General features: G+C 36.3%; 1 protein-coding gene across 2 annotated transcripts in view; it reads left to right on the top strand.

The window, feature by feature from the left end:
* The window catches only part of anxa5a (annexin A5a), a 33,094-nt gene extending 8,088 nt beyond the window's left edge, over nucleotides 1-25,006 (top strand). The window contains exons 1-12 of one of the 2 annotated variants that reach the window (XM_042419043.1): nucleotides 1,862-1,981; nucleotides 4,071-4,155; nucleotides 6,778-6,872; nucleotides 10,263-10,376; nucleotides 13,909-13,999; nucleotides 15,595-15,674; nucleotides 16,081-16,131; nucleotides 17,622-17,715; nucleotides 19,487-19,582; nucleotides 19,784-19,842; nucleotides 21,425-21,547; nucleotides 23,513-25,006. In XM_042419043.1, coding sequence (XP_042274977.1) covers nucleotides 4,143-4,155; nucleotides 6,778-6,872; nucleotides 10,263-10,376; nucleotides 13,909-13,999; nucleotides 15,595-15,674; nucleotides 16,081-16,131; nucleotides 17,622-17,715; nucleotides 19,487-19,582; nucleotides 19,784-19,842; nucleotides 21,425-21,547; nucleotides 23,513-23,572 — 876 coding nt within the window. In that variant the 5' untranslated portion in view covers nucleotides 1,862-1,981; nucleotides 4,071-4,142 and the 3' untranslated portion in view covers nucleotides 23,573-25,006. Of the gene's footprint in view, nucleotides 1-1,861; nucleotides 1,982-4,070; nucleotides 4,156-6,777; nucleotides 6,873-10,262; nucleotides 10,377-13,908; nucleotides 14,000-15,594; nucleotides 15,675-16,080; nucleotides 16,132-17,621; nucleotides 17,716-19,486; nucleotides 19,583-19,783; nucleotides 19,843-21,424; nucleotides 21,548-23,512 lie in introns of those variants that run through there. The other variant, XM_042419041.1, reaches the window with a different exon arrangement.

Genomic DNA, 25,006 nt, shown 5'->3' with positions numbered 1-25,006 from the left:
ACAAAATGAACATAAAAATATGTAAATGCATATAAGATGGAAAATAAAACCCAGTTAATAATAATAATAAGATAAAATAAAGTGAAAACACAATACATAGAATGCGTACTTCAGTGGTGGACTTAATAAGCGAAAACTCAGAAGGTATTTCGCCATGTGTGCACAATCTATAAATCAGCACCCAGGTCTCTGAAGCCATAAGCATAACAGAACCTCCCTTTTCCCACCAGACACAGACTCACCACCAGTCTTGATTAAGTGAAATAAGCCTCTTTCAGCTTACCCCAGAGCGTCTTCCCACGGGTTTAACCTCACCTCTTAAAACCTCGTTTAAAGATATCTACTTGATCTGACTCATTTTGACAGCTGAAGCTTCATTATAGCTTCAGATAAACTTTTAAATACATTTTTGCACAGATGGAGGCTTGGGGATTTTGGCCCCCATTACTTACATTGTAAGTGCACTATAAAGGGATTTCAGCAATGAAAACAATGTTCATTTAAGCACCTGACTATTGTTTTAAGACAGACTTGAGAAATTGTGAACCCAACCCATCCTTTAATGTTTGTGTGATGAAGTGTGTCTTGACTCTTGAAAGGTCAGTGCCCCTTCAAGCCTGCACGATCAGTCTTAAACAATACATATCACAAATAACTGTCAGCACCAGCCTCAGATTTTCATGCAACCCTAAACCATACATTTAATTGAATTCTCATTCCATGAAATCTTCAATTTTGTCCATCTCCTATTAGCACTTACTGCAAAGACCTGAGGTGTGCAGATACTTCGACTTCTAGATGATCCTCAGTTCACAGAAAGCCCTTTCTGCAAAGACACACTCATTAGTAAATGATTAGTAAACATTAGTACAACTCGTGCAGTACTCACATTTGCACAGAACAAGAAGGGGCAGCTTCATTTGATATCCTTGATTTGATTTGATCCTCCTCAGCTTGTTGAGAGACTGTCTGATGAGAATAAGTTGATTTCAGACGTAAAGCCATGGCAAGAACTCATGATGACGGTGGTCTAATTTGTCCCATATTGTATTACCATGTGCATGGAAACTGCAGGTATGAGTGTCTACTGTTTCTTCACTGGGTTTCAATTTCATCAAAGGGCAGTTGGGAGACAGTGTTCCCTGATGGCACTTTGGCTGACAAGAAGGCACACTGATCTCACTGCGCTTTGTGAAAAGTAAATAAACAGCCAGTTTGTGAGACTAGCATTGAGTTTGATAGCTAAAAACATGCATTAAGTCTGTTCCATAGGCCTTGTCAGAGATATTTTCAGTATATTTTCACAATTTGCTGAGTTATTGGAAAAGTCTATTTTTTCCTTTTTGACTTGCTGTTTTATATTTTGAGCAATTACTCTGGATTAATTACGGTTAATTAGATGCCAATCAACAGAAAATTAATTGTGAAGTATTTTGATAATTGAATATTTGTTTTACTAATTTATACCAAAAATGTACCAAATGTTTTCTGTCATTCATGATAGTAAACTGACTATCTATTGGATTTTGGGCTGTTGATCAGACAATGTAAGACATTTGAAGACATCACCATGGGCACTAAGAAATTATAACAGGATATAATGGGAATTATAACATATTTCACTATTTTTTGAAGTTTTATAGACAAAACAATGAATTGATTAATTGAGAAAATAATCAGCAGATTAATTGATAATGAAAACAATTGTTAATTGCATCCCTAATCACCTGTGATAGAAGGAAGGGGTGGGACAGACAGACAGACTTTATTTGCGTGTAGGAAATGTGTGTAGAACAGGGCATCAGTGCAATCCTTGATCTCACAAGAATAAATCAGAGTTTAAAAGAAGAACCAGCTACCATCGAGTTGAGGCTGACTTAAATATTGTTGTGTTGAAAAAAAAAGCTGGAAATATGAGTCAAGGAAACAGAACTTATTGATACAAGACTTTACATCCATTAGGAGTCATCTACATGAGGAGGTCTGACTGTTTTAATATTGAAAAGTTTCTATCTTCATGTCAAATTGTCAAAAAATTATTTATCTAATTTTAGCGAGTCTACAGCCACTCTAGCGGTTCTGCTTTGAGCTACATGCTAACATCAGGATACTAACACCTTCACAATCACAATGTTAACTTAACATAACATAACATAACATAACATAACATAACATAACATAACATAACATAACATAACATAACATAACATAACAGCTAATGTTTAGCAGTTATACACCATTTTTGTTTAGTGTGTTGGCACGCTAACATTAGCTCTAAACACAGTACAGCTGAGGCTGATAGGAATGTCATTAATTTTGAAGGTATTTGGTCTTGAACCAAGATTTGGAAAGAATTAAATTTTCACCTGATGGTGGTGTTAAGTGAATAATAGTCAGAAGACTATCAATATGACCAAAGTCAATATGATTAATCTTTGAATACATGTATGGCAGGACAATCCATTTGATAATTGTTTAGACATGTGAACCAAAAGTGTCAACTTTTCGTCTTGTTGATGTGGACGTCACCTATAACCTGCTGGTGGTGCTAGATAAAAAGTCAGGTGATCACCAAAGTAATTTGGATTCATCATCTGGGTACCTTATCTGTAACCAAATCCATGACAATCCATCCAGTAGTTGTGAAGATATCTCAGTTTGGATCAAAGTGGTGGTCTGATCAACACAGTCACAACACTAGAGTGGCTGAAAATACTTTGTCAGTTTGATATTTGCAAGCTAACATTGATGTCTTTGTAGAAGATGAGTGTTAAATGTTGCAGGAAAGACAGAAAATTGAATAACCAATATGTTCTGACTCACAACATAATGTTTTAAATAAACTGGCTGATTTCATTGTAGAAAAAAGTTGTTTGTTTCTAAAGAGACACCGTGGTGTCACATTTATATGCAGTTTCACAATGTAAGCCAGCAGGATCAAGGCTGTGACAGTGATGTATTAGTAATGTACGACAATATGAGGAAACATCCTCATATAACAGGAAGAGCTTGTTCTCTTGAATACATCATCGCACACAGAAGCTTATCTGTGTGAAAACAGATGACCAACAAAAGAAATAATAAACAGAAACCTTGTCTGAGAGGAAGAAAAGACAATATTCTCTCATTTCTCCCACCTGCGCAGAGTTTGAAACAGCCGAGCCGAGGCAGATGTTTTATTGCTTTTTTTTTTTTTTTTGCAAATGACATTTTCCCGGGAGAACAATCTGAGCACTCACAAGTGAGACATAGCATATTTTTTAAATTACCTGTATGACACAAAGCAGCAGCCAGACTTGATTTCGATTATACTTGCAGTACTTGCCCCAGATTTAAGACAGTTAACGTTCAAAGCCATGTAGGTTTTTGATGGCCTGTAGCAATGTTCTTTAGCAGCAGCCAACAGTCATCTGCAGCAATATTTAGTATCTTAATTTTCTTTATGGTCAAAAAATGAAATATTGTCAGCATCCAGTGGGAAGCACTTAATGCCATTTAGATTAGATTCGATTTTTTTTTAATCATAGAGCACTAAAACCTTCTGTTGAAACAATATGAATTTTATTTTAGCATCTCTTAAAGGTACAGCAACCTACATCACTTATTATTTGACAGGTGAAGCTCATTTACTGCCTTTAAATTGACAATTAATTTGCACATAATGTTAAATTTCATTGAAGGTTTGTTGTTGTTGGTTTCAGATAGCTGTGGTCAGTGAGAAACCTCTTCTTGTTCCTGCAAACAGATGCATACTTGCATGTGTTTTATTGGTTTTATTACATATGTCTTTCATATCATTTTTTAAAACTTCTTGTGTGCATTAATCTCAAACTGTTTTACATTTGTTCTGTCTTATTATCGGCTTGTCAGTCATCTGTAAAGCACTTTGAATTGCACTAACTTGTATGAAAGGTGCTGTACAAATAAAGTTTTGATTGATATAGAGACAGAGTGTTTCTTTACACACCTGTTTCACTGTCATTTACAGCTTTTTCCCCAACCAGGGCATAGAGAAACATAAAGAAAAAGATATTTGTTTATAGGTTATTTGTGTTGCTCTCTTCCCACAGGCGTACAGAGGCAGCGTTAGACCCTTTGTCAACTTCAACGCCAAACACGATGCTGAAATTCTCCATAAAGCCATGAAAGGAATCGGTCAGTTCCCTGAAAATGAGTGCTTGACTCCACGGCTGTTCACTGTAAAGTGGCAGTTGTGTATTTATGTGTTATTAGTATTGATAAATTCAATAGAGTTTGATTAAAAAAGTATAATCAAGATTATTTTTACCATGCAATTTAATGCCTATTGTCCTACCTCCTCTAAAATCCAATATAACAACATAACAGTAATGATGCAGCTGTCAGAGAAGCTTTTACCATTTGTTGTTCTAAACAAGTAGTTCTTCTCCCTTGTATTTGGACTAATTAGAAGAAAGTTTGAGTATCGCCAAGTTTGAAACTTAAACTTTATAACTACAATTCCACAGACATGTCACAGCATTAATTCATTTCCACAAAAGCGGTGCAAGAATACTGCAGTAATGAGCACTCTCCACTTCCTATGGAGTCGAAGTAGAAACAGTAAAAACTGTCAGGTCTATAATGTGATAGCAGAAGCAAAGAGTGGATTCAGAAACAATTCAAACAATTCAAATGAATTGTATGGATTTTTCTATGGCTTATTGGTAGAATGGTGACACAACAGGCAGATGAAGGTCAATTTTAAGTAAAAAATTGAATGTATGGAAAGAAAAGTTATATTTTATGTACAAATATCTAACATTATCAAATGAATATATATTTTATTTTCAGTTAGACATTGTCAGATATTATCAGGGGTACGTTCTGACATTAGGAAAGAAAGGTGACATTAATAGTCAAATCATAATATTTTGGTCCTCACAGTATAATTTTTTTTACTGTAAAAGTGACTTTGCTTCAGTAATACCTACAAACAAATCAGGATGAAGATTAGTGAATAGCCACTGGTTTTTAGCTCCAATTCCATCATGGTCATAGTGAAGAAACTTTAAAGACAAATTCATAAGATCAGTATAATTTCATTTAATGATTACTACCAAACAGCTTACTTATCTAAGGCAATGTGCAGACTGCTATTAAATGCAGCATTCTTATTGGTTTCAATGAGGCTTAACTTTTGCCACAATGCAATATTATCTAACAATGCACTTTGCTGGCCTGTCAAATATGGCAAAACACACATTCTAGGTACAACACTTTGTTCTGTGTGTAGCATTGTGCTTATTCAAGTTTCTGGTTAGCCTTCATACTGAACTCTCTGTTTTTATATAATATCCTCACAGATGCCTGTCACTACATTCCTCCATTGACACAGACTCGTGTGTAATGTGCGCAGGTGTTTTTTTTTTCTTTAAATGTTTTGCTATCTTTAGTCTGAACACGGCTCAAGGCCTTAGAGTTGAATTCCCTGATAAGTAATGTGGATTAGCATTCAAACAGTTTTTGTCTTGTCTAAAAAATGCTTATCTTAATTTGGGTTACTTTTTAATACTTTGACCTTTGACCTCATTCCGCTTTTTGAAAATAGGAACCTGTAATCAGGACGTCCTTCAGTGGTCATGTGGTAGTGGTAGTGTAAATCAATAGGCCTGATGATGCAACAATGAATTACAGGAATATTCAGGCGTAAATATAACTACACAGAGCACCAGCACCTTTTCCCTTTCTTAGATCTTTACATTGACTTCCTGTCTGTCAAGGAATTGATTTTAAAATACTACTGTTGGTTTATAAAGCACTGAATGGTTTAGATCCAAAATACACTGATCATCCAGACCTTTCGGGTCATCTGGGACTAGTCTGCTTTCTGTCCCCAGAGTCAAAACTAAACATGGAGGAGCAGAGTTCAGTTTTTATGCTCCATTCATCTGAAGAAACTCCCAGAAAACCACAGGTCGGCTGCAGTTCTCTTAAACCAAGGCTGAAGATTTTTCTCTTATTAAATCAAATAATTATTCATCTCTTGCACTGCAAGACTTTTATTCTTGTATTTTTTTCTGTTATCTTAGCTCTTTAATTACTGTTTTTAATTATATTTAAATGTCCTTCATGGTGGGTTTTTTTTTTTGCACTTTATCTCGATGTTTTATGTAAAGCACCTTGAATTCTCTTGTTGCTGAAATGTGCTGTACAAATAAACTGGCCTTGCCTTTTGCCTCCTACTCCCACTTTCTGTCAGTTTAGCACTCTCACAATGAAAGTAATTAGAAAATATTCACTTGACAATTAAAAAGGGCAAAGTAAAAGGGGGGAGCACAGTGATGACCTGAGTCAACCTCTGTCATTACAGATCAGTGGGGCTTTGTGCCATAATTATCTTGAACTAATTTAACATTTTGATCCCTCTGAGGAAATATCACGTGCCGCTCTTCTGCTTATTTGTCTATCTGAGCCCTTTTCTCTGAGGGGCTGGTGACTTTCAGGAGGTATTGACTGTTAAATCATCAGCTTTGCCAGTCCCTTTGGATCCTGATCTCCCGCTTTAAGGGGTCGACTCTTCGTTTAGGGGTCAGTTATTCTCAGTCAGGTTTTGCTGAGGAGAGCATGCTTCTGCTGCATGTCGGGTGCGAACAGAACAATGTTGTTTGTGAGAAAAGACATCATTTGCAATGAAAAGCTGATTTTTCTTCTTTATATCTAACTATATTTTAGTCTTTAGTCTTAGTCTATACCCAAAGAAAGAAAACATGCTGGCTTGTGTTTGTTTATCTAATGCTTATTTGATTTCTGGTCCAGGTACAAATGAAGACGTGATCCTGATGCTTCTGACGGCACGCAGCAACGATCAACGCCAGCAAATTAAAGCAGCGTACAAAAAGGCGTATGGAAAGGTAAGATGAGCTGATGGGAATGGAAAAGAGAGCTGATGATACCCAGCAGTCACACTAATGGATGGTTACAGGTCATGTCACTCACTGTGCGCTCCTCTCTCACCAACATTAGCTGGATGATCCTCAATCTGTCTGCACTCAGATATCTGAAAGGTATCTGCTAAAGTGTATTTAACTCAAGTCTATTAGTTTATTAGTTTTCCTTTTTCAATTAACCTTTCATTATTTAGTTTTTTTTTTCCTAATGCAAACCACTAATGGTCAAATCCACTCTGAAACACTGACACGGTCACAAATGAAACCAATCTGAGATTTATCTAAAATCGTTTATTATGGAACGGTAATGTCATGCTGAGAGGTTGCTGCCTCTAGTGTTGGATTGATTGTATTTAATCACATTTACTCGTGTACTGTACTTAAATACAATTTTGCAGTACTTAAATTGTACTTTACTTGAGTATTTATGTTTCATGCTACTTTATACTTCTACTCCACTATAGTTTTAGTGAGAAAAACACTTTTTACTTCACTACATTTATCTGACAGCTTTAGGTTTGTGGTTACTTTTCAGATTAATAATGTGATATAATTAAGTATTATTAATAATAACACCAGTTTATAGAATACAACTTACTGCTAGAGATCAAACCAATGGTTTCAGAGTGCCCTGGTAGCCAATTGGTTACTGTGCATGCCACATAATTGCAATGTCCCTGGTTTGACTCCGACTCGGGACCTTTGTTGCATATCATGCCCCCCTCTCTTCCCTTGTTTCCTGTCTGCTTGTCTATTATCAGCTATCCATTAAAGGTAAAAGCTATATAGCTATACAGCTATATATATATAGCTCTTTTATTTAAATTAAGAGAATTTGTCATTTAATAAAGGCCACAAATTAATACAAATTTGTGAAGGAGAACTTTAATTTAATCTTTTCTCTTACACCATAAACCATCTAATGACTGCTCAGATTTATTTTGTGGCTCTTTGTAGGGGGCAAGAGCCCTATTTGGGAACGCAGATTTCCTAACAGTAAAATGCTATTTACACATTGCTGCATAAGTATTAAAAATCTATGAATGTCATATATAATAATATAGCAGTCACAGGCGGCATTTTCCTGCAAAACAAGTACTGTTTTGATATTTGAGGTACATTTAGCTGATAATACGTCTTTGCTTCTACTGATTTTTGAATGCAGCACTTTTGCTTGTGATGTTGTAGTTTTACATTGTTGTATTTCAACAAGGATCTGAGTACTTTTTACACCTCCAGCTGCCTCTGCTACAATAAGGTTTAATAATAAAATCTAAAACCATCCAAAACATCAAGTTGTTCTCTCATTAAGAATCAAAGAACAAGAGGCGACACTTTGCACCAAGTTTCAACAGTCATTCAGGGAAAAATTAATTGTAGAAGAGCCAGCCAGACCAATTTCTTATAGCCTCTATGGACCAGATGCAAAGCAGTTAGTTATACAAGACCCAGGTATTTTCCGCTCCCTTGCACTTACTGTCAAGTTATTTCATTACCACCTGTAAAAGCAGAAAGTTAATTTGCTTTCTGTGGAGGTTATTTAAAAGAATTTTGCAGACATACTGTAATTGCTGTCTGAAGTGTAAATAGATGAAGCAGTTTGAGAGAAAAAAAAGTGCATCAGAAAGTAGCTCCTGTAAAATCTCTGAATATTACAGCCTTTTATCAAAATGAGCCACTGGATGAGCCCGTTTGCTTTTATCACTTTGTCAGTGTGGTTCTATTGCACATAATAAAATGTGTGATGGCAAAAGAGATACACTTAAAGTACTTATTTACAATAACTTCTGACACCAGAGCCGGTGCCAAAAAGTTAAGATGAAAAATTATATCTAACAGTGCAACAGTTGTACGTCTTAGGAGAGCATGCTGCTGTCTGTCCATTTGTTTTCATTTATGTCTGACATTTATATCCTTCTGTCTAATGCATCTTTTGATTTGACTGATCTGAAGAAGTTAACATATTGTAAAATGACATTAGAATTGGATAATATAACACATTCCTGTAAAGCCTCATATTTTCAGCTGCCAAAGAGCTCATTGTTGGACGTGTCTTTGTATTAAAGAGTTCTGGCCAAGCACAGTAGATTATACAGTCCCCTGGCTGTTTTTGTATTCACAAATATACACAAGCACAAACTCTAAAGAACACACAGATGTGCTATCATTCACTCTTTCCACTGCTCCCATTCTGTGATTAATTACATTTAGAAATCAGTTTTAGACGCAGCCATCTGTGAGTAATATATGATTAGTTGGTAGTTTAAGGAAATATTGCACAGTAAATATATTTTTCTTCTGCAGGTGCAGCTCTTATGATTATCCCCATTCCTCTGAAAATGTCAACAGTGCAGTGAAATCTTACTTATGCCCTTATTTCTTGAACTGAACTGAAATGTTCTTTTCATATGTATTCTATCAAGTCCTCCAAATTAAACAACCAAATGCATCGTTTGACCATGTGCACTTCAGAACTACACATCGGAGCATTTTCTAATCTGGTGCCCCTATCCACAGTAATCGGCAGGACAACATCATTTATCTGGCCTTTCAAAACCGTTCCAAATGATTTTTAACGATGTTTTATGATGTGGCAATGCTGTGGTTAAGGTCTGGTTAGGTCTACGCACAAAAACCACTTGGTTAGGTTTAGGGAATGATCATGGTTTGTGTTAAAATGATCACTTTGTTAAGGTGAAAGAAACATGTGGTGGGTTAAAGGTGCCACTTCCTTAAAGTTAGACAACCTTCATCATCATGGCTACAATAATAACCACAAGATTAAGGTTAGGGGATGATCGCAGTTACATTCTTTTAAAAACTGTTTCAACTCACGGTTGGAAACAGGAAATGTTGCAAAGTCCACCTCCATCCACCCATCCTCCTCCTCCTCCAAATGAGGAAAATTGTCAACTTTTATAGACATCATCTCATCTGCGCCACTGCTCCTGTCACTTAAATGTTACTACTGTAGGCTATATGTCATTTTGGGCAACATTATGACCTACTGAGTTATTTTCCTTGACAGTCTCATTGATTCAAATTAATTTCAGGATAATCTATGGTTTCGCACTACCTGCCTGAAAAGTACAGCCAGCAAACCCTCACCCTTTTTTTTCCTGTCACTATGCTGTTATGATATTGTTACTTTGCTGAAATCCATGATGGTTCATGACTTTAAAGGTTATGGCTATAAATGGAGTCGACTGCATCAGTCGTCCCTTGATTACTATTGATAGCTCATTTGTTTGGTTTCTTTAAAGTTACAGCTTTAATGATGCAAAGTAAAGTTCTATACAAATGCAATTACTATTGTTGTTCTTCTTCTCATCATTTATCATTGTTTGCTTGCAGGATTTGGTCAGTGCACTGAAATCAGAGCTTGGTGGGCTGTTTGAGAGTCTGATTGTGGCCTTGATGACCCCGTCTGTCTCATATGATGCCTCCCAACTGCATAGGGCTCTCAAGGTAACCAATGAAATTCAATCCATTTAAATTCAATTGAAAATATTTAATTTGTCCCTCAAGTGGCAATTTGAGGCAAGTGAGTTTGCAAACTAAGTACAAATACAATTCATTTACACACATAAAGACAATCTAAAAATACAAGTATGACAATGTTGGAAAGAGTTAAAAATACACAAGGATTAATGGCAACGGCAGCTGGCCAACAATATCCAACACCTCAAAGGCACAAGTTATGTAAAAAATGTCAAAAGTGCAAGTGTGTTTCCTCAAATGCTCTCGTTGACCCATTATTGCATTTATAAACATGCAAATGAACACAAATCTTCAGTATAGACACACTTTATTTACTTTTTTATGGGGTTTCTTTTATTCCGACAACTGTTGCAACATACAACAGAGCAACAGATCTTTCTCATGGCAGACGTTTCAACTTGTCAAAGCGTAGCATTGGTACACCAGTCATTATTAATACTGTTAGTTAAACCTGTGATTGACAAGGCAGTGGAACTCTCTTCTGACCATGTTTTAAGCTAAATCATAGACAAGATAGCTAAAGCTCCAATACATATTTTATATTAACAATAAATTATTACCAATCTGCAGCTTGGGAAAGCTTTTGAACCTCTTTTTTTTTTTTTTAGCTCTTTTCTTTGGCTTCAATCCCCTAACAGCAGGCTCTGAATTCATTAGTGCTACCTGCCCAGCACCAAACAGCAGACAGACAAGGTTAGCTGTTGGCAGCTAATTGGTGAATACAGTGGAGCATTTAGCAGTTAGAGCGAGATTTTTCCCTCAGGACTCTGTATAGATCCAAATAGAGCTAAAAGGAGAGTGAATATATGATCATATATTTGTCAGGTGGACAAAAACATGACTCCAAATGAATGAAATGTTTCTAATGTCTGGTTGTGTAAGTAGGCAGTTGTTCGCTAAGATGTTAGACATAACAACTTTATGAGGGGATAATTTCTTAAGTTGTGGGTTTGTTGGCTCATTGTGAAGTTATTTTGCCTCCAAGCAGTTAATATTACGGAGCCCCTACTGTCCCAAAAGGTGATATTTTTTTTTATCTTGTACGAACAATATATTATCTTGTGCGTACAAGATAATTATTTTGTGGGAACAGGTTAATATCCGTACAGTAAAGGCATGATAGGCCTATGCTTTGAAGACCACAGGGGTAAGTTGCATTTACAGCTTTTAATAGTTTATTGATTTCTCAAGTATGTCAGAAACATGGCGGCGTTCATTGCTTTATTTGAACAGTCAATTTGTTATGTTTTTTACGGAGCCCCTAAAGTCCTAAAAGGTGGTATTTTTTTTATCTTGTGCACACAAGTTAATATTATGTGGGAACAAATTATTATCTTGTGGGCACAAGTATAATTTTCTTGTGTGCATAAGATAAAAAAAATACCACCTTTTGGGACTTTAGGGACTCCATACAATATAATCAAATAATGTAATATTGAATTTAAGCATCTGATCCATTTAGCAGAAAAAATATTTTTTTCAAAAAAGTTTTGACAGTGTGCAAATACCTTAGACTATTATCAAATTTGAAAATTCAAAGGCAAGGACACAGAACAATCAATTTGATGCACAACAGATGAACTGAATGATTTTGTCACAGGTGTGAAGTTGTTCAGCGTTGTCATGGCAGTTTTTTACTGTGCTCACATTAATTCAGAAAATTGCTTTAGCAGAAATGAAGCTACTTGTGGTGACTGCCATGAAAACACATTTAGCATTATAAGATTAAATGATCCATCACATGTACTACACTATACTGAAACATATTCCACACTCACTGAACAAAACAAGTCTACACCACAGTGACTGTTGAGATTTTATATGGGAGACAACCTGCTGGTAACACATTATGTGACCCAAGCACTCAATACATGTGCTCCGTAATGAAAATCATATTTCATATGGTGTCATTTTCATAAATTGGATGTGTCTACATGGATCTGCTTCAGATTTATTGAAAGTCAGAGGCTGAGGCTGTTTCTCATTAGAGCTACTCTGGAGACACAAGCACATTTTATTGTCTCTGGTTTGAACTAATGGGGACTCCTCATATATTTAGTCTTCAGTGCTCAATACAGGTTGTAACATCTAGGAAAAGGTTACAGGATAGCCTTGTATATTCAATTTTTTTTAAGGCTTTATCTTACAGGTCCTTTAATTTTATGATAATTTCCTGAAATGTTTCTAAATTATTTGCAGGAAATTAGTGGTTAATTTTTTAGCTCATTTTACAGAAAAGTTGGTACATTTTATAAGAACAAACAGAAAAACATGTTAAGTTGATTTAGTTGGTAAGTATCCTCTCATTATATTTAGATTCTTATGTATTTGCTAATTTGCAAACCCTCTTAATGAATTAGATTCTTAACAATGATTCAACTTAGACCTCAGTGTGTAGTTTTGTGTGTCAAACTACATAGTAGCATATTAGATTCTTTCTTAAAAACTCCATAATGAGGGCATTTTCCACACACTACCAAATTACATAACCCTTTCAAAAAAATGTTTAATTGTGTAACTGTTACTTAGAAAATGAGAAAAAAAATGTCCTGGAAATTAGTAAGAAAGTATGGGATCTGTAAAATAAGGTGTTACGGAAATTATTGCTAGATGCTCACTTATTATTATGTTTTTTGTTGTTTTTTTCCATTTTCTTATAATTTGTACCAAATTGCACCACTGCCTTTGCAAAATGCTCTAAAATTAACTGTTACATACCTGCAAAATACTCAGAAAATGTCCAGGAAATTATTATAAAATTAAAGGACCTGTAAAATAAAGCATTACCAATTTTTCTTCATTTTCATCTACTGAACCTGTAATGTTGCTCAAATACGTAAGATTGCGCATCAAATTGTAACTATATGTATCTGAGCCCACATATCATGGCTTTTTATTGGTGTTATAATCTAGAGCTACAGTATCAGCTCCTGTGTTTTATAGCTTAGGCATTTTATTTCTTGAGGCATAAAGTACTTACAATCAAGGCTCATAAAGTTTGAAGCCTCAGGTTAATAGGTTTATCAAACTCCTGGATCCCCTCATAAATTACAAATGGAACATTTTTTGTTCTCATTATTCTTTAATTAAAGTGCAAAGCATTTAGGACTTGGCCTCCACATTTCCATCATACCTCCTGCTCAATTTGTTTGATATGTCAAACATGTTTTGCTGGAAGGTTAATTATAGCAAAGAGAAGATATTTGGCTATAAGGTACATTTGAGCCTAAAGTCTAATTCTCTACAGTACTGTTTTTTTTTAATGAGTTAATTCATTCCTTAATTGCATACCTCTGTGCTCACAAATTACACTTCTTATTTTCTTCAACCATTTTCCTTTAACATTTTTCAGCTTTAATCTTTTTTTAAATCACTTATATTGCTCTTTTGCAACCAAAGATCAGATATAATGACATAAGAAAAGATAAGATTGCTATGACAACACAAATCCATGTTGCCTCATACTGAGTTCATCCACATATTGTGTTTGGGTTCCCAGGGTGCCGGGACTGATGACGAAGTGCTGATTGAGATCTTGGCTTCCAGGACCGGCGAACAGATTAAAGATATCGTCAAAGTGTACAAGAAAGGTGACTTAGTTCAGCTGTGAAAGAGAGAGACAAAAGCAGATAAAGACGTTTACTGTGACTGTTATTGGTTAGTTACATGTTTATTGTGAGAGGATAAAATGTGACCAAGTAGTTTAATTTTAACATCCACAATATAGAAATATTGTACAAAATTTGTTAAATTGCCTTCCTGAACCACACATATAAGCACTTTCTGATCTGAGTCTATTTATCACCATTGCAAAAATTAAACTTTGGCACCATTATGGTTAAGGTTTGGTTAGGCTTAGGCACAAAAAGGACTAGGAAAAGATCAAGATTTGGGTTAAAATAAGTACTTAATTAAGGTTAGTGGACTTTTGTTGCTATAGTAACAATAATAACCACTTAATTAAGGTTAGGGAATGATTGTGGTCATGATTAAGAGTAACAAAACTAGACTATTGACTTTTGGTAGAAAGCAGTAAACAGCGTCCTTCACTCCTGATGGACAAATGTTATTCTTACAGCTGCTAGAGGGTTTTCTCACTTGAATCTAAACAGAAGCTGTTTTGGGGAATTTGCTGAAATGACTCATGCTGACTTTTTTCTTGAGGGGACAGTCTCCAACCAAATGGTTTACCTAAATGGTTTTATACAATCCAAGACAACAGTGTGTGCCTGCACAGTGTTTTTACGGATTAAACATATCTAAATTAGTTTGCTGGCAGACTGGTGCAATTAAATTGACTTTGTTATAGTATAATTTGACTGAAGATTGTCTTGTCATTGTTCCACTTGAGACATAAGTACAAAATTGCAACACTGCAAGAAACAAAGAGTTCACACAGGGGATGTCCTGGTGACCAAAGGGTCTACGATGCAAACCTCATAACCTCCTACTTTTGATTCCGACTGGGGACTTTAGTTGCATGACGTTTCATCTCTCTCTTTCCCCTCATTTCCTGTCACCTGTCCACTATCCACTATCAAATAAGAGTGCAGAAAGTGGCCTCATGTCAGAGGCAACTAGAATTTTTTGACACGTTTGTTGTGAAAAAAAAATAAATAAAAAAACAGCTGAAATGTTAAGACTACAGTGGGTGTAAATGCTTGACACTGGTGGTTGAAATGTTTTTTTTAACCTATTTCATTTTATAGCATCTATAGTGTTTTCACCAGTATGTAGAAGGTTCAGAAGACTTTCCCTGGTGCACAGTGCTAGTTTACAGCATACGGAACATTTCCCACTGTAATATGGAGCATTTCTGTCATTGGTGGGCAGGTCTTAAGGGAGGTACAGTGTATTCACTGTACCTCCCTTAAGACCTGCCCACTAAAATGTGTCGCTGTAACAAATGTTTCCAACATACCTTACAGCTTAAATTGCAACAAACCGCAATGGAAAATCAACAAAGAAAGACAACAAAGGCACCAAGGGCCAAAAGCAAAGACGCCAGTTTATTTGATCTGGGCAAAAGAGAAGGCCATGCTGTCCATTAGCCGGATAATCAAATCTCTGCTGTCTTCCTGCAAAACAAAAGGGACGACCCACTTGGGTCGATTGCAACTATTAGTGACTGTTGAGAGTGGGAAATGTAAGCAATCTTATGCCCCTGTTCTCCTCTTTCCTCCAGAGTTTGGTAGCAAGCTGGAAAAAGATATCTGCGGTGACACCTCAGGGCACTATCAGAAACTACTGGTGATCCTCCTGCAGGTAGAAGAGGGGTAGGGGGGGTGGGGGGCTGCTGGAAAGACTTACCTTTCCTTTCCTGATAATGTGAGCCTCTAGTGATGCCATTACACAGTCATGAGAGGTTCAGGTGTGGGTTGGGGGGGGGGGCGGGAAGGGAGGGGAGGGAGGGATGATAGCGTACTGCACTGGAGTAGGTTTCTCAAGTGTTTTGTTTACAGACAGAAATATAATCTTCATGGTTGTGAGACACTCAGCGGATAATGTAATCTTCAGGGATTACCTGGGTTGAGAGAGGCTCTGAGCAGGTCTGAGCTCACCGTGTTTCCATCCAGCCTGACCTACTTTTGCTTCCTGTTTGTCCACCTGTCTACCTGTCTGTCTACTTGTGTGTCTTTCTGTCTGATTAAATGCTCATCTGGCTGTGAAGGGGAGCAGGGAGGAGGGAGTAGATGAGGAAAAGATCGAGAAAGATGCTAAGGTAAGAAGCAAGAAAAACTTGGCAAGATCGGGTAATTTTTTTTTTTGCTTCACATATCTTCTGTTGTCACAAATGATCCCTTTTTCTACAATCCTTGTTACTCAATGAACCCTATGTCACAAAGAAGATGTTGCTGTTTGTCCTCTGATCCCTCCTTGTTGTTTACTCCAACCATATCGCCAGACAAGGACGTCAATATTGGACAATTCTGCAAAACCCAGGAATACATTCAACACCAGTGTTTGCTTATGTCCAATTTCTGCAATATCCACTCTTGGTAACAACAGTATGTTTAAGTTTATGGAGGGGTTAAGGTATGGTTTGGGTTAGGCAATGAACACAGTTGGTGTCTGTTGGCTAGTCTGTGACTGAAAGCAAACTTCAGTCTCCCAAATGAGTGTCAACTGTGCTACACGACCTTCCACATCTCCTACCTCCACACCAATATTTTCTGCCTTGCTACATAAATTTATGTATGTACAGTACGACCTGTGATCTAATACTTTACTACCTCCTGCAATGGCACCAATTGTTGGCACTGGACATAAATCGTAAGGTGTGGAGTCATCTAGTATGGATGTAATTTTTAGGATACTGAAAGCCAACCAGCCAGATGAGGTAATATTTGAAATTATAACCTGTGAGAACATTACATCCTTCCTGTTGGGAGCTGTAAAGTGGTCCAACAGATTGTTTTTGCAAATTGATGGCTAAAAATCACCCTTAAAAACTGCTGCGTTTCATTGTTTACAATAACTACTATAATTACTATAATTAATAACTACTTCAATGGTATAAATATTAAAATATAATATGGCATTAATGTGGCAATAGTCCATCTATGATAAAATGCAAGATACAGCAGCTTTAAAAAAAATCGTATAGAATTCAATTTCATCATCTTCCTCAAAATGTCAACATGTTAGAGATATAGAGTCGTATTTGTGAGATTGCTCTCCAAGATGCAGTAAAGTTAAAGGCCAAGAAAGCATTGAACGAATCACAGTGCTCACTGAAGAATAGTCAATAGGATAAATGACTTATAGGATGTAAGCCTCTGGGAATATCTGGGAACAATATCATTACTGATATTGAGCTGTGAATTGGGATCCAATAACAATATGTTTCTTGTAACAACACTTTTACCAAAGTGCTGAACTGCTCTGTGATCAAACCAACAGAAATAAACAATGGGCAAGTAATTAAAAAACAAAATACATTATTTATATGAATGAATTGTTATTTCTTCATTTGATCAAATGATAAAACATGCTAGTTATCTGACCATGACATGAGAATGCTTATACCAAAGTACCATCTTCATTTTTGGTACAAGCAAAGCAGAACCTGATATCCAGATTTCTCTCTAATACCACAGGCAAAACTGAAAAACAAAACTTTTCTGTGCTGTTTTGGCATCGGAAGTCATTTTTCTGCACAAGGCTGCTACTGTGTGTGTGTGTGATACAAATTTGTATCTGCTTTTACAGGACTTGTATGCTGCTGGGGAGGGCAAGTTTGGCACAGATGAGGAAAAATTCATCACAATTCTTGGCAACAGAAGCGAAGAGCATCTCAGAAAAGGTGAGAGTGAGTTTGTGCCAAGCAGGATTTGAATTTTGTGATCTGTATTAGATGTAAGAAGCCTGCTGATACATATATTACCATCCACTTTATGTTATACTTTATTTTTTCGCCTACGGACAAATAGTCACCCTTCCATAGTCATTCAAAAACTTTTGAAAGGTCAGTTACTGTTCAATTTGATGTTAAGAGAGAGCAAAATAGATGACTTAAACGACTTTGAATGAGGTATCATTGTTGCTAACAGATAGTTCACACATCTCAGGAGGAAGAATACATCCTTGAATTTCAATTGATCTGTTTTCACACAAGTAGGAAAATAATACATGAGGCAAAATGCAAAAATACCTTTGTGCAGGGGAGGCTGAAACAACACAAAAACCTAGACTCATAACTTCAGATTATGAGGAAAAAGTAGCAAGTTTGTAGAGTTCATAAAGAATGGTCATATACAACAACCGTAAGCCCCACGGCGGTCCTGAGGGCAAAAATTGCTCAGAGAAGAAAATAGCAAGAACTTGTTCGAGCTGGCAAGTCAGCCAGATGCTGACTGAGTGCACAACTCACTGAAAAATCAAAGTGGACAGACTCTAGCAGCAAAAGGCCAGTCAAATCAGCTAATGGTTTAGATAAAGTGGGAATGTGAACAGGACTGTGCAGTGACCACTGGAGGAACTGTATCTTAGAGTACTGTACATCTGCATCAACAAACCCTCATACCTAAACAACAAAATAGGTCTCTTGTTAGTGTCTTCCAAAATAATCCAATCATTGTTCCAAAATCTACTATTTCTATAGTTATGGTTTGTAAAGTTTAGGCAACTAAAACTACTTAGTTAAAGTTAAAGAAACATGCCATCATGGTTAAATTCAACTAATATTAACTGTCAATGTGAGAAGGAACATGAACTGCTGTCTTCAGTGTTAAAGTCAGACACCTTGTTGAACCAACTGTTCACACCAACCTCTTCCCTAAAATGTTTTATATAACGACATCTCGCTACTACTTTACTTTGCTTGTCAAGAAAGCTTGAAGATTGAAGCTTGAAGGTCATTTTATGTGTTTAAACACATGACCAATGCTGTTGTTTTTCTGGTGAGGACACATTCGTTTTGCATTCGCTCCAATGTTCAGTGTTTCAGCAACTTGGCCATGAAGTACTCACCATCTTAGTCTGGTTCAGGAGCATGACAGTGACAGTTCACTCTGATGGCCTGTCTCTGGATCTAAACCAACAGCTTGTCAAAGATATGTTGTTTCAAGCCACTGAAATAAGCAGCATTTACACATTGTTTCAGCCATCCATTAGTAATAGGTGGCTTGTGTTCTAGATACAACCATATACTTTTGTCCAAGTTGTCACAGCAGTGAACCAAACTTCTACTAGAGTTTGCAAAATTCACCGCTAAATAATAAAAAAGTAGAGTTTTCTAATATGTGTGATCCTCAAGTGGTGAAGGTGGTTGTAGTGTTACCTTGTTGAATCCATGCATAAAGCAATGTTGCTTTCTGATTATGACTTACCTAATAAAGTGGATTGGGTATGACACAGGTAATAAAAACAGAACAGTATAATAAAATGCAATTTACACAACACAATTAAAGTAACACATTAATGTAGAAAGCAAAGGGAAACTAAGCACTCAAAGAGAAAAATCTTGTTCACAAGTACACTGCGTCTGTAATGTGTTACATTTTAATACTGAAGAGAGTTTTTTCCACTCCACAGGGAACATCAAAGTCTCACTGTGGTTGTTTTGTTCTCTGCAGTGTTTGATGCCTACAAGAAGCTCTCTGGCTCTGACATAGAGGACAGTATTGAGGGAGAGACTACTGGGAATCTGGAGGACTTATTGCTAGCTGTTGGTAAGACCTGTGATCTATCAGGATGATAATTGACTGACCATAAACAGAGGACAAAGAACAGTGATCCCTGTTGGGCCTCTGTGTTTTTGTCTGACATGCATATTACAATGAAATACAGCATAAGATTACACTTGACAACAGGAATCAGTTTCAATCTTATATCAGATTAACATGACAAACATGTTTTTTTCCCCTCCATAGTGAAATGTACCAGGAGTGTCCCAGCTTTTTTTGCTGAATCACTATACAAATCCATGAGGGTAGGTATCAGCATCCCCCAGCATCCCACTCTAGTTCTTCATATTCCAGCGTATGCCTTGTTTTCTAATGGTTAAGCTCACTACCTGGAAAAAAAATACACTCAGTCTAGGATTTTTGACATAAAAATAAAGAAAATTAACTTGTTTCATTTATCTGATGCCTTGCAGTCTCATGGGGGCATGACTAATTTTTTTGGTAACAACAAGCTTTAAACTCAACATTCACATTTTACCACCTTACAAAATTGGTATGGCACATCTGTTAGCTAAATGTTGAATATTTAAACATCCAGCAGACACAGAACAACATTAGCATACATGTGGAGTCTTGTTTCTGTCCACCTGATGAATGAAAGTAAAACTTTAGTTCTGTTCCTGGTTTCCAATAACTCCTGCCTCTTTAGCTGCTAAATACTCCACTATGTTCACCAGCTGGATGTTAACTGTGTCTGCTTGCTGTTTGGTGCTGAGCAGGTAGTGTACAGTGAGTGGAAAATAGATGCCTGCTGCATCTGAAAACAATCAAGTTATTCCTTTATTTGATCAAACAATCAAGCTTGCTAGATATCCAACCATGATATGAGAAAGCTTATACCAAAGCAAAGAAGAAGAATAAATAGGATAAATGACTTATATGATGTAAGCCTCTGGGAATATCTGGAAACAATATCATTACTGATATTGAGCTGTGAATTGGGATCCAATAATAATAAACATGAAGTGATCCTACATGTTTCTTGTAACAACACTTCTACAAAAGTGCTGAACTGCTCTGTGATGAATGATGAAACATGCTAGTTATCTGACCATGACATGAGAACGCTTATACCAAAGTACCATCTTCATTTTGGTATAAGTAAAGCAGAACCTGATATCCAGGATTTCTCTCTAATACCAAAGGCAAAACTGAAAAACAACCTTTTTCTGTGCAGTTTTGACATCAGTGCTGCATCTGAAAACAATGTTATGAGAAGAGCGAGACTGAAAGTTGAGGGTCAGAAATCTCAAACAATGAGCTGAAAGATGCTTTAGAGCTGAGTGGAAACTGCAAGGTCGGGTGATAATTCTCTCTGCGTTCATCACTACGAGCGACCCTTTTCACATACAAATAATCATGTGATCAACTGTTGACATAAGATATTGATTATAGCCACCAGCCAAAAACATACCAGTGGTTTTGCATGTTTTATCTGCTACTTTACATCACGGCTCACCATTTTACAGTCAATACTGATGTATTTTAGATTTGTGACTGTGTGACTGATTTTTCCTACTGTGCAAGACAGCCATTGATGCATAATATTTTAATATTAATAATATTAATAAGTCCACTTTATGTATAGAGTCATTTGAGTTTTTGAAAGACTAACTTTAGAGTTTTTTCTCTATGGTACATTTACAATAGCACTATACCATATGAAATATTGTGGTGTCATAGATTATTTCCCTGGATCTAAAGGAGAAAAATATATATCTGCTGCACTTGAAATAAATAAAAGAAAGGTATTTTACAGTTTTGTTGACTAAAGCTAAATGAAGATGAAGTTTTTCGTATTTCATTAACTCCAGTTTCTGTGTTTAGCGGGCTGGAACTGATGATGACACCCTGATGAGAATAATGGTGTCGAGGAGCGAGGAGGACATGTTGGACATCAGAGCCAGCTTCAAAGAGAAATATGGCACCTCTCTGTACACCACCATCCAGGTATATTCTCAGTAGAACATAAAGTTTCAAACAACCTTTTCAGTGTTTCTGTATATTTGGTTTGTTTTATGATATTTACTAAATAGTCTCATATTTTGCAAATGTATGGCTGTAAGATGTGATGTAATTCTCTTCAGTTTTGCAAAACATACTCATCTAGTCCTCCTCTGCACACATTTAAAGCACCAGCTGGGTTTACTATAGTTGTGCTGCTTATACACCATTGATGTGAGTGCAGTGATGGAGTGGAGACCAGTGATTTACTTTAAATGACTTGTTCAGCGAGATGAGACCACTTCTCTGCTTTTCACACAAGCCGAAGTGAATTAATCTGTTCTCCTGGGGCCAGATGTTCCGACAGTGGAGGGTTATTGCCATTCTCCATTAGAAATCCCAAATACTGAATGCATAAATAAGTATATTAAAAGATAGATGAATACATAAATGAGAAATTAATACTCATATGAATCAATGAAATAAAACAATGTAATGTGTGTTTGCAGCTTTAGTAGTTTTTTTTAGATATTAGACTTTAACTTCTTTATTCTAGTGGCCCATTTCATATCACTTTTTATGACTTTTATGATGATTCTGCTGACATTAATGCAGTAATAGCATTTCTTTCTTTGAATGGTAATACAGTCAAGGATGCTGCTAACTGTAGCTCATGACTTTTTATCAGTGATGGAAGAAGTACTCAGATCCATTACTTAAATAAAAGTAGAAATATCACAACGTAAAAATACTCCATTACAAGTAGAAGTCCTACATTTAAAATCCTACTTAAGTAAAAGTTGTATTACCAGGTAAATTTCCTTAAAGTGCTAAAAGTAAAAGTAATTGTTTTGCAGAAAATACGGGCTGTGATTATATTAAATACGTTTAATAGAGTAGATTATTAATACTGATGAATCAGTGCATAAGAAGCATTTTGTTGTCATTATTTGAGCTTCAGGACTTTATAAGAGTCGGAAGATAAATCTGAGGGAGCGTGAGATTATAATTTGTGTAGGAAAGACAACAAACAAAGCTAAGATACATAAATTTGGATTCATTTTCCAGAACTTTTCTCTCATCATTTTTATGACATATTGGAACTTTACTCTTTGAGTTTTGTTTATTTTAAAAGAAGTTTAGAGTAGCAAACAACTCATAGACATCTGAAACATAACAAGGAGACACAACTACACACTGATTTTATGTGGAGTTTGGGAACCACTGATTTAATCGTAAATGATGCAGCGTAAATTAAAAGCTTGTCTTAATTCCATGTAAAATGTTACATTGTTTCTGATGCTGTAAATAAAAAAATAGTAAGTTGAAAAAGGTTCACAACCCAAGCTAGCTAGCTGATTAGCTTTGTGGCGTCTCTCGTCCTGTTGAGCTAAATAAACGGAGAGGTTACTAACACATCTGTGCATTGCATTAATTTATACCTGTGACTTGTTGACTCATTTAGAATTTGTTTACAAGCCGGCTACAATAATGAGCTATACAACTAACATGAGCTAGTTATTGGCTAAATTTTGGTAGAATTTACTGAGCCTGCTTACAAAGGCTAGGGACATGTGATCATCTGATTGGTGACAACATCATTACATTACACTCATTTGGCAGTCGCTTTTGTCCAAAGTGACTTACATTTCCTCCCCCACATACGAGCAATTTTGGGTTCATTGTCTTTGCTGGAGGACACTTCGACATGTGGAGAGGAGGAGCGGGAGATCCAGCCGCCAATCTCGTGGTTAATGGCTGCAACATATGTCACTGTGAAATACAATCGTCATTGGAAAAACATACCATAGGGCATTTTGAATGAAAAATGACTACAATGAAAAACAAATAACACCATTAAAACTCCAATTAAGTGAAAAGATCTTAGTCAGTTGTGATACAAATCTATTAAAAGTGTGTTTATGTGGATAGTGAAACTTTATACACGTAATAAATGTCTTTTTTTTGCAGGAGGACACCAGTGGAGATTACCAGAAGGCCTTGCTTTACCTTTGCGGTGGAAATGATTAATGCTGTTTTACGACGTGTTCAGCAGCACTGAAGGATGAGCCACCGTGGTGCTGCGAGACAAAGCTACTATTGATTGAGAGTTGTTGATTCTTTCTGACTTTAGCTTGCTATTGATTGAATTAGTGTGAATTACCCGCTTGTCATTCTGACATATGACAATATCTGCTACGTGACTAGCATTCACTTAAAAGTTATCTAGTTTTTCTTTAATGTCAGATACAATTTTATCAGAAAACAGCTCAAACCAACACACATATTGAGCAAAGTTGATGTTTTGAATAATTGTAACCATGTTTGAAATACTTAAATATTTGGTTCATTTTTGAAATACCTAGATTGTCTTTCTTTTTCTTGTCAAATTTACACACAATTAGTTAGTTGTTTACCTTATTTGTGCACAGTGCTCACTGCATGTGTTAAATGCAACTTAGAAAATACAATACTGCTGCTGAATTATTAAAAACTACATGTCGACAGTGCACCGGCTCTCATTAATTACAAATGAACTGCTGATCCCGACTTGAATTGCAATGCGGCTGTCAGTGATCAATAAGTAATGGGACGATATTAGACATTTGTTGACTCATATAGAGACATCTAGTGCCTCCATATCTTTCTGCATGATGGCGCATGTTGTCAAACAAACTGGGTCTTTATATCAATAGATAGGACATGGCTTCGCTTTGCTGGAGTTGCACCACATGGTGGCAGCAAAGCCTGTAATTGTGATGCATTCTGAGACATGATGAGTGATGTTAAAGTAAGACTTCAAAAAGAGTAACAGTTTAAACTTATTGACTTTATTAGTTATGATTTTCCTACTTGAATTGGTAGAAAACTCACTGTGGAAAATGATGTTTTATTGTCTTGTGGATAACTTTGTGCAAATGTCCCTGTAATGCATCTGAACTAGAATTTAAAAATAAAGTTCTGAGGTTTGTTAGGCCTGAGGTTTTACTAATTACATATTATCCAGTTATTTGCACCATTTTATCTCTATGATTCTAGTTAAATGCACAGAGATCCAAGACAGGGTGATCTTCGAGGGAGCACACCAATTAGAGTAGCGAGTTTGTTTACTCCCACACAGCTATGTAAATGACTATCTGAGTTTGGATTCATAAATTCATCCTAATGATCACTTAGACGCAGACTTGTATTACATAAAATTAACCCAAGTGATTTTTCACAGGTGTCTGCGTAATTCAGAGCCCCTCCTTGCATTTAACAAATCTCCATCTGCCAGACGTTGTGTTACTCAAAAACCACCTGAAGGTTCAAGTTGGAAAACGTTTTCATGTATTGGCATGCTTTCCCTTGGAGGTTGCTGCTCTCTTTGCAGACATGTATTCAATCCAGATCCCTGCAAAAAGACTCGTAAATTGATGTTACTTTCGCTCTGTATCTATAGTCACAGTGGAATTTCTCTCGCTG

Source organism: Thunnus maccoyii, chromosome 8 (assembly GCF_910596095.1).
Source record: "Thunnus maccoyii chromosome 8, fThuMac1.1, whole genome shotgun sequence".
NCBI classification, from domain to species: domain Eukaryota; kingdom Metazoa; phylum Chordata; class Actinopteri; order Scombriformes; family Scombridae; genus Thunnus; species Thunnus maccoyii.
The sequence above is the reverse complement of the archived record's forward strand: the minus strand, read 5'-3'. Positions and strand labels throughout refer to the sequence as shown.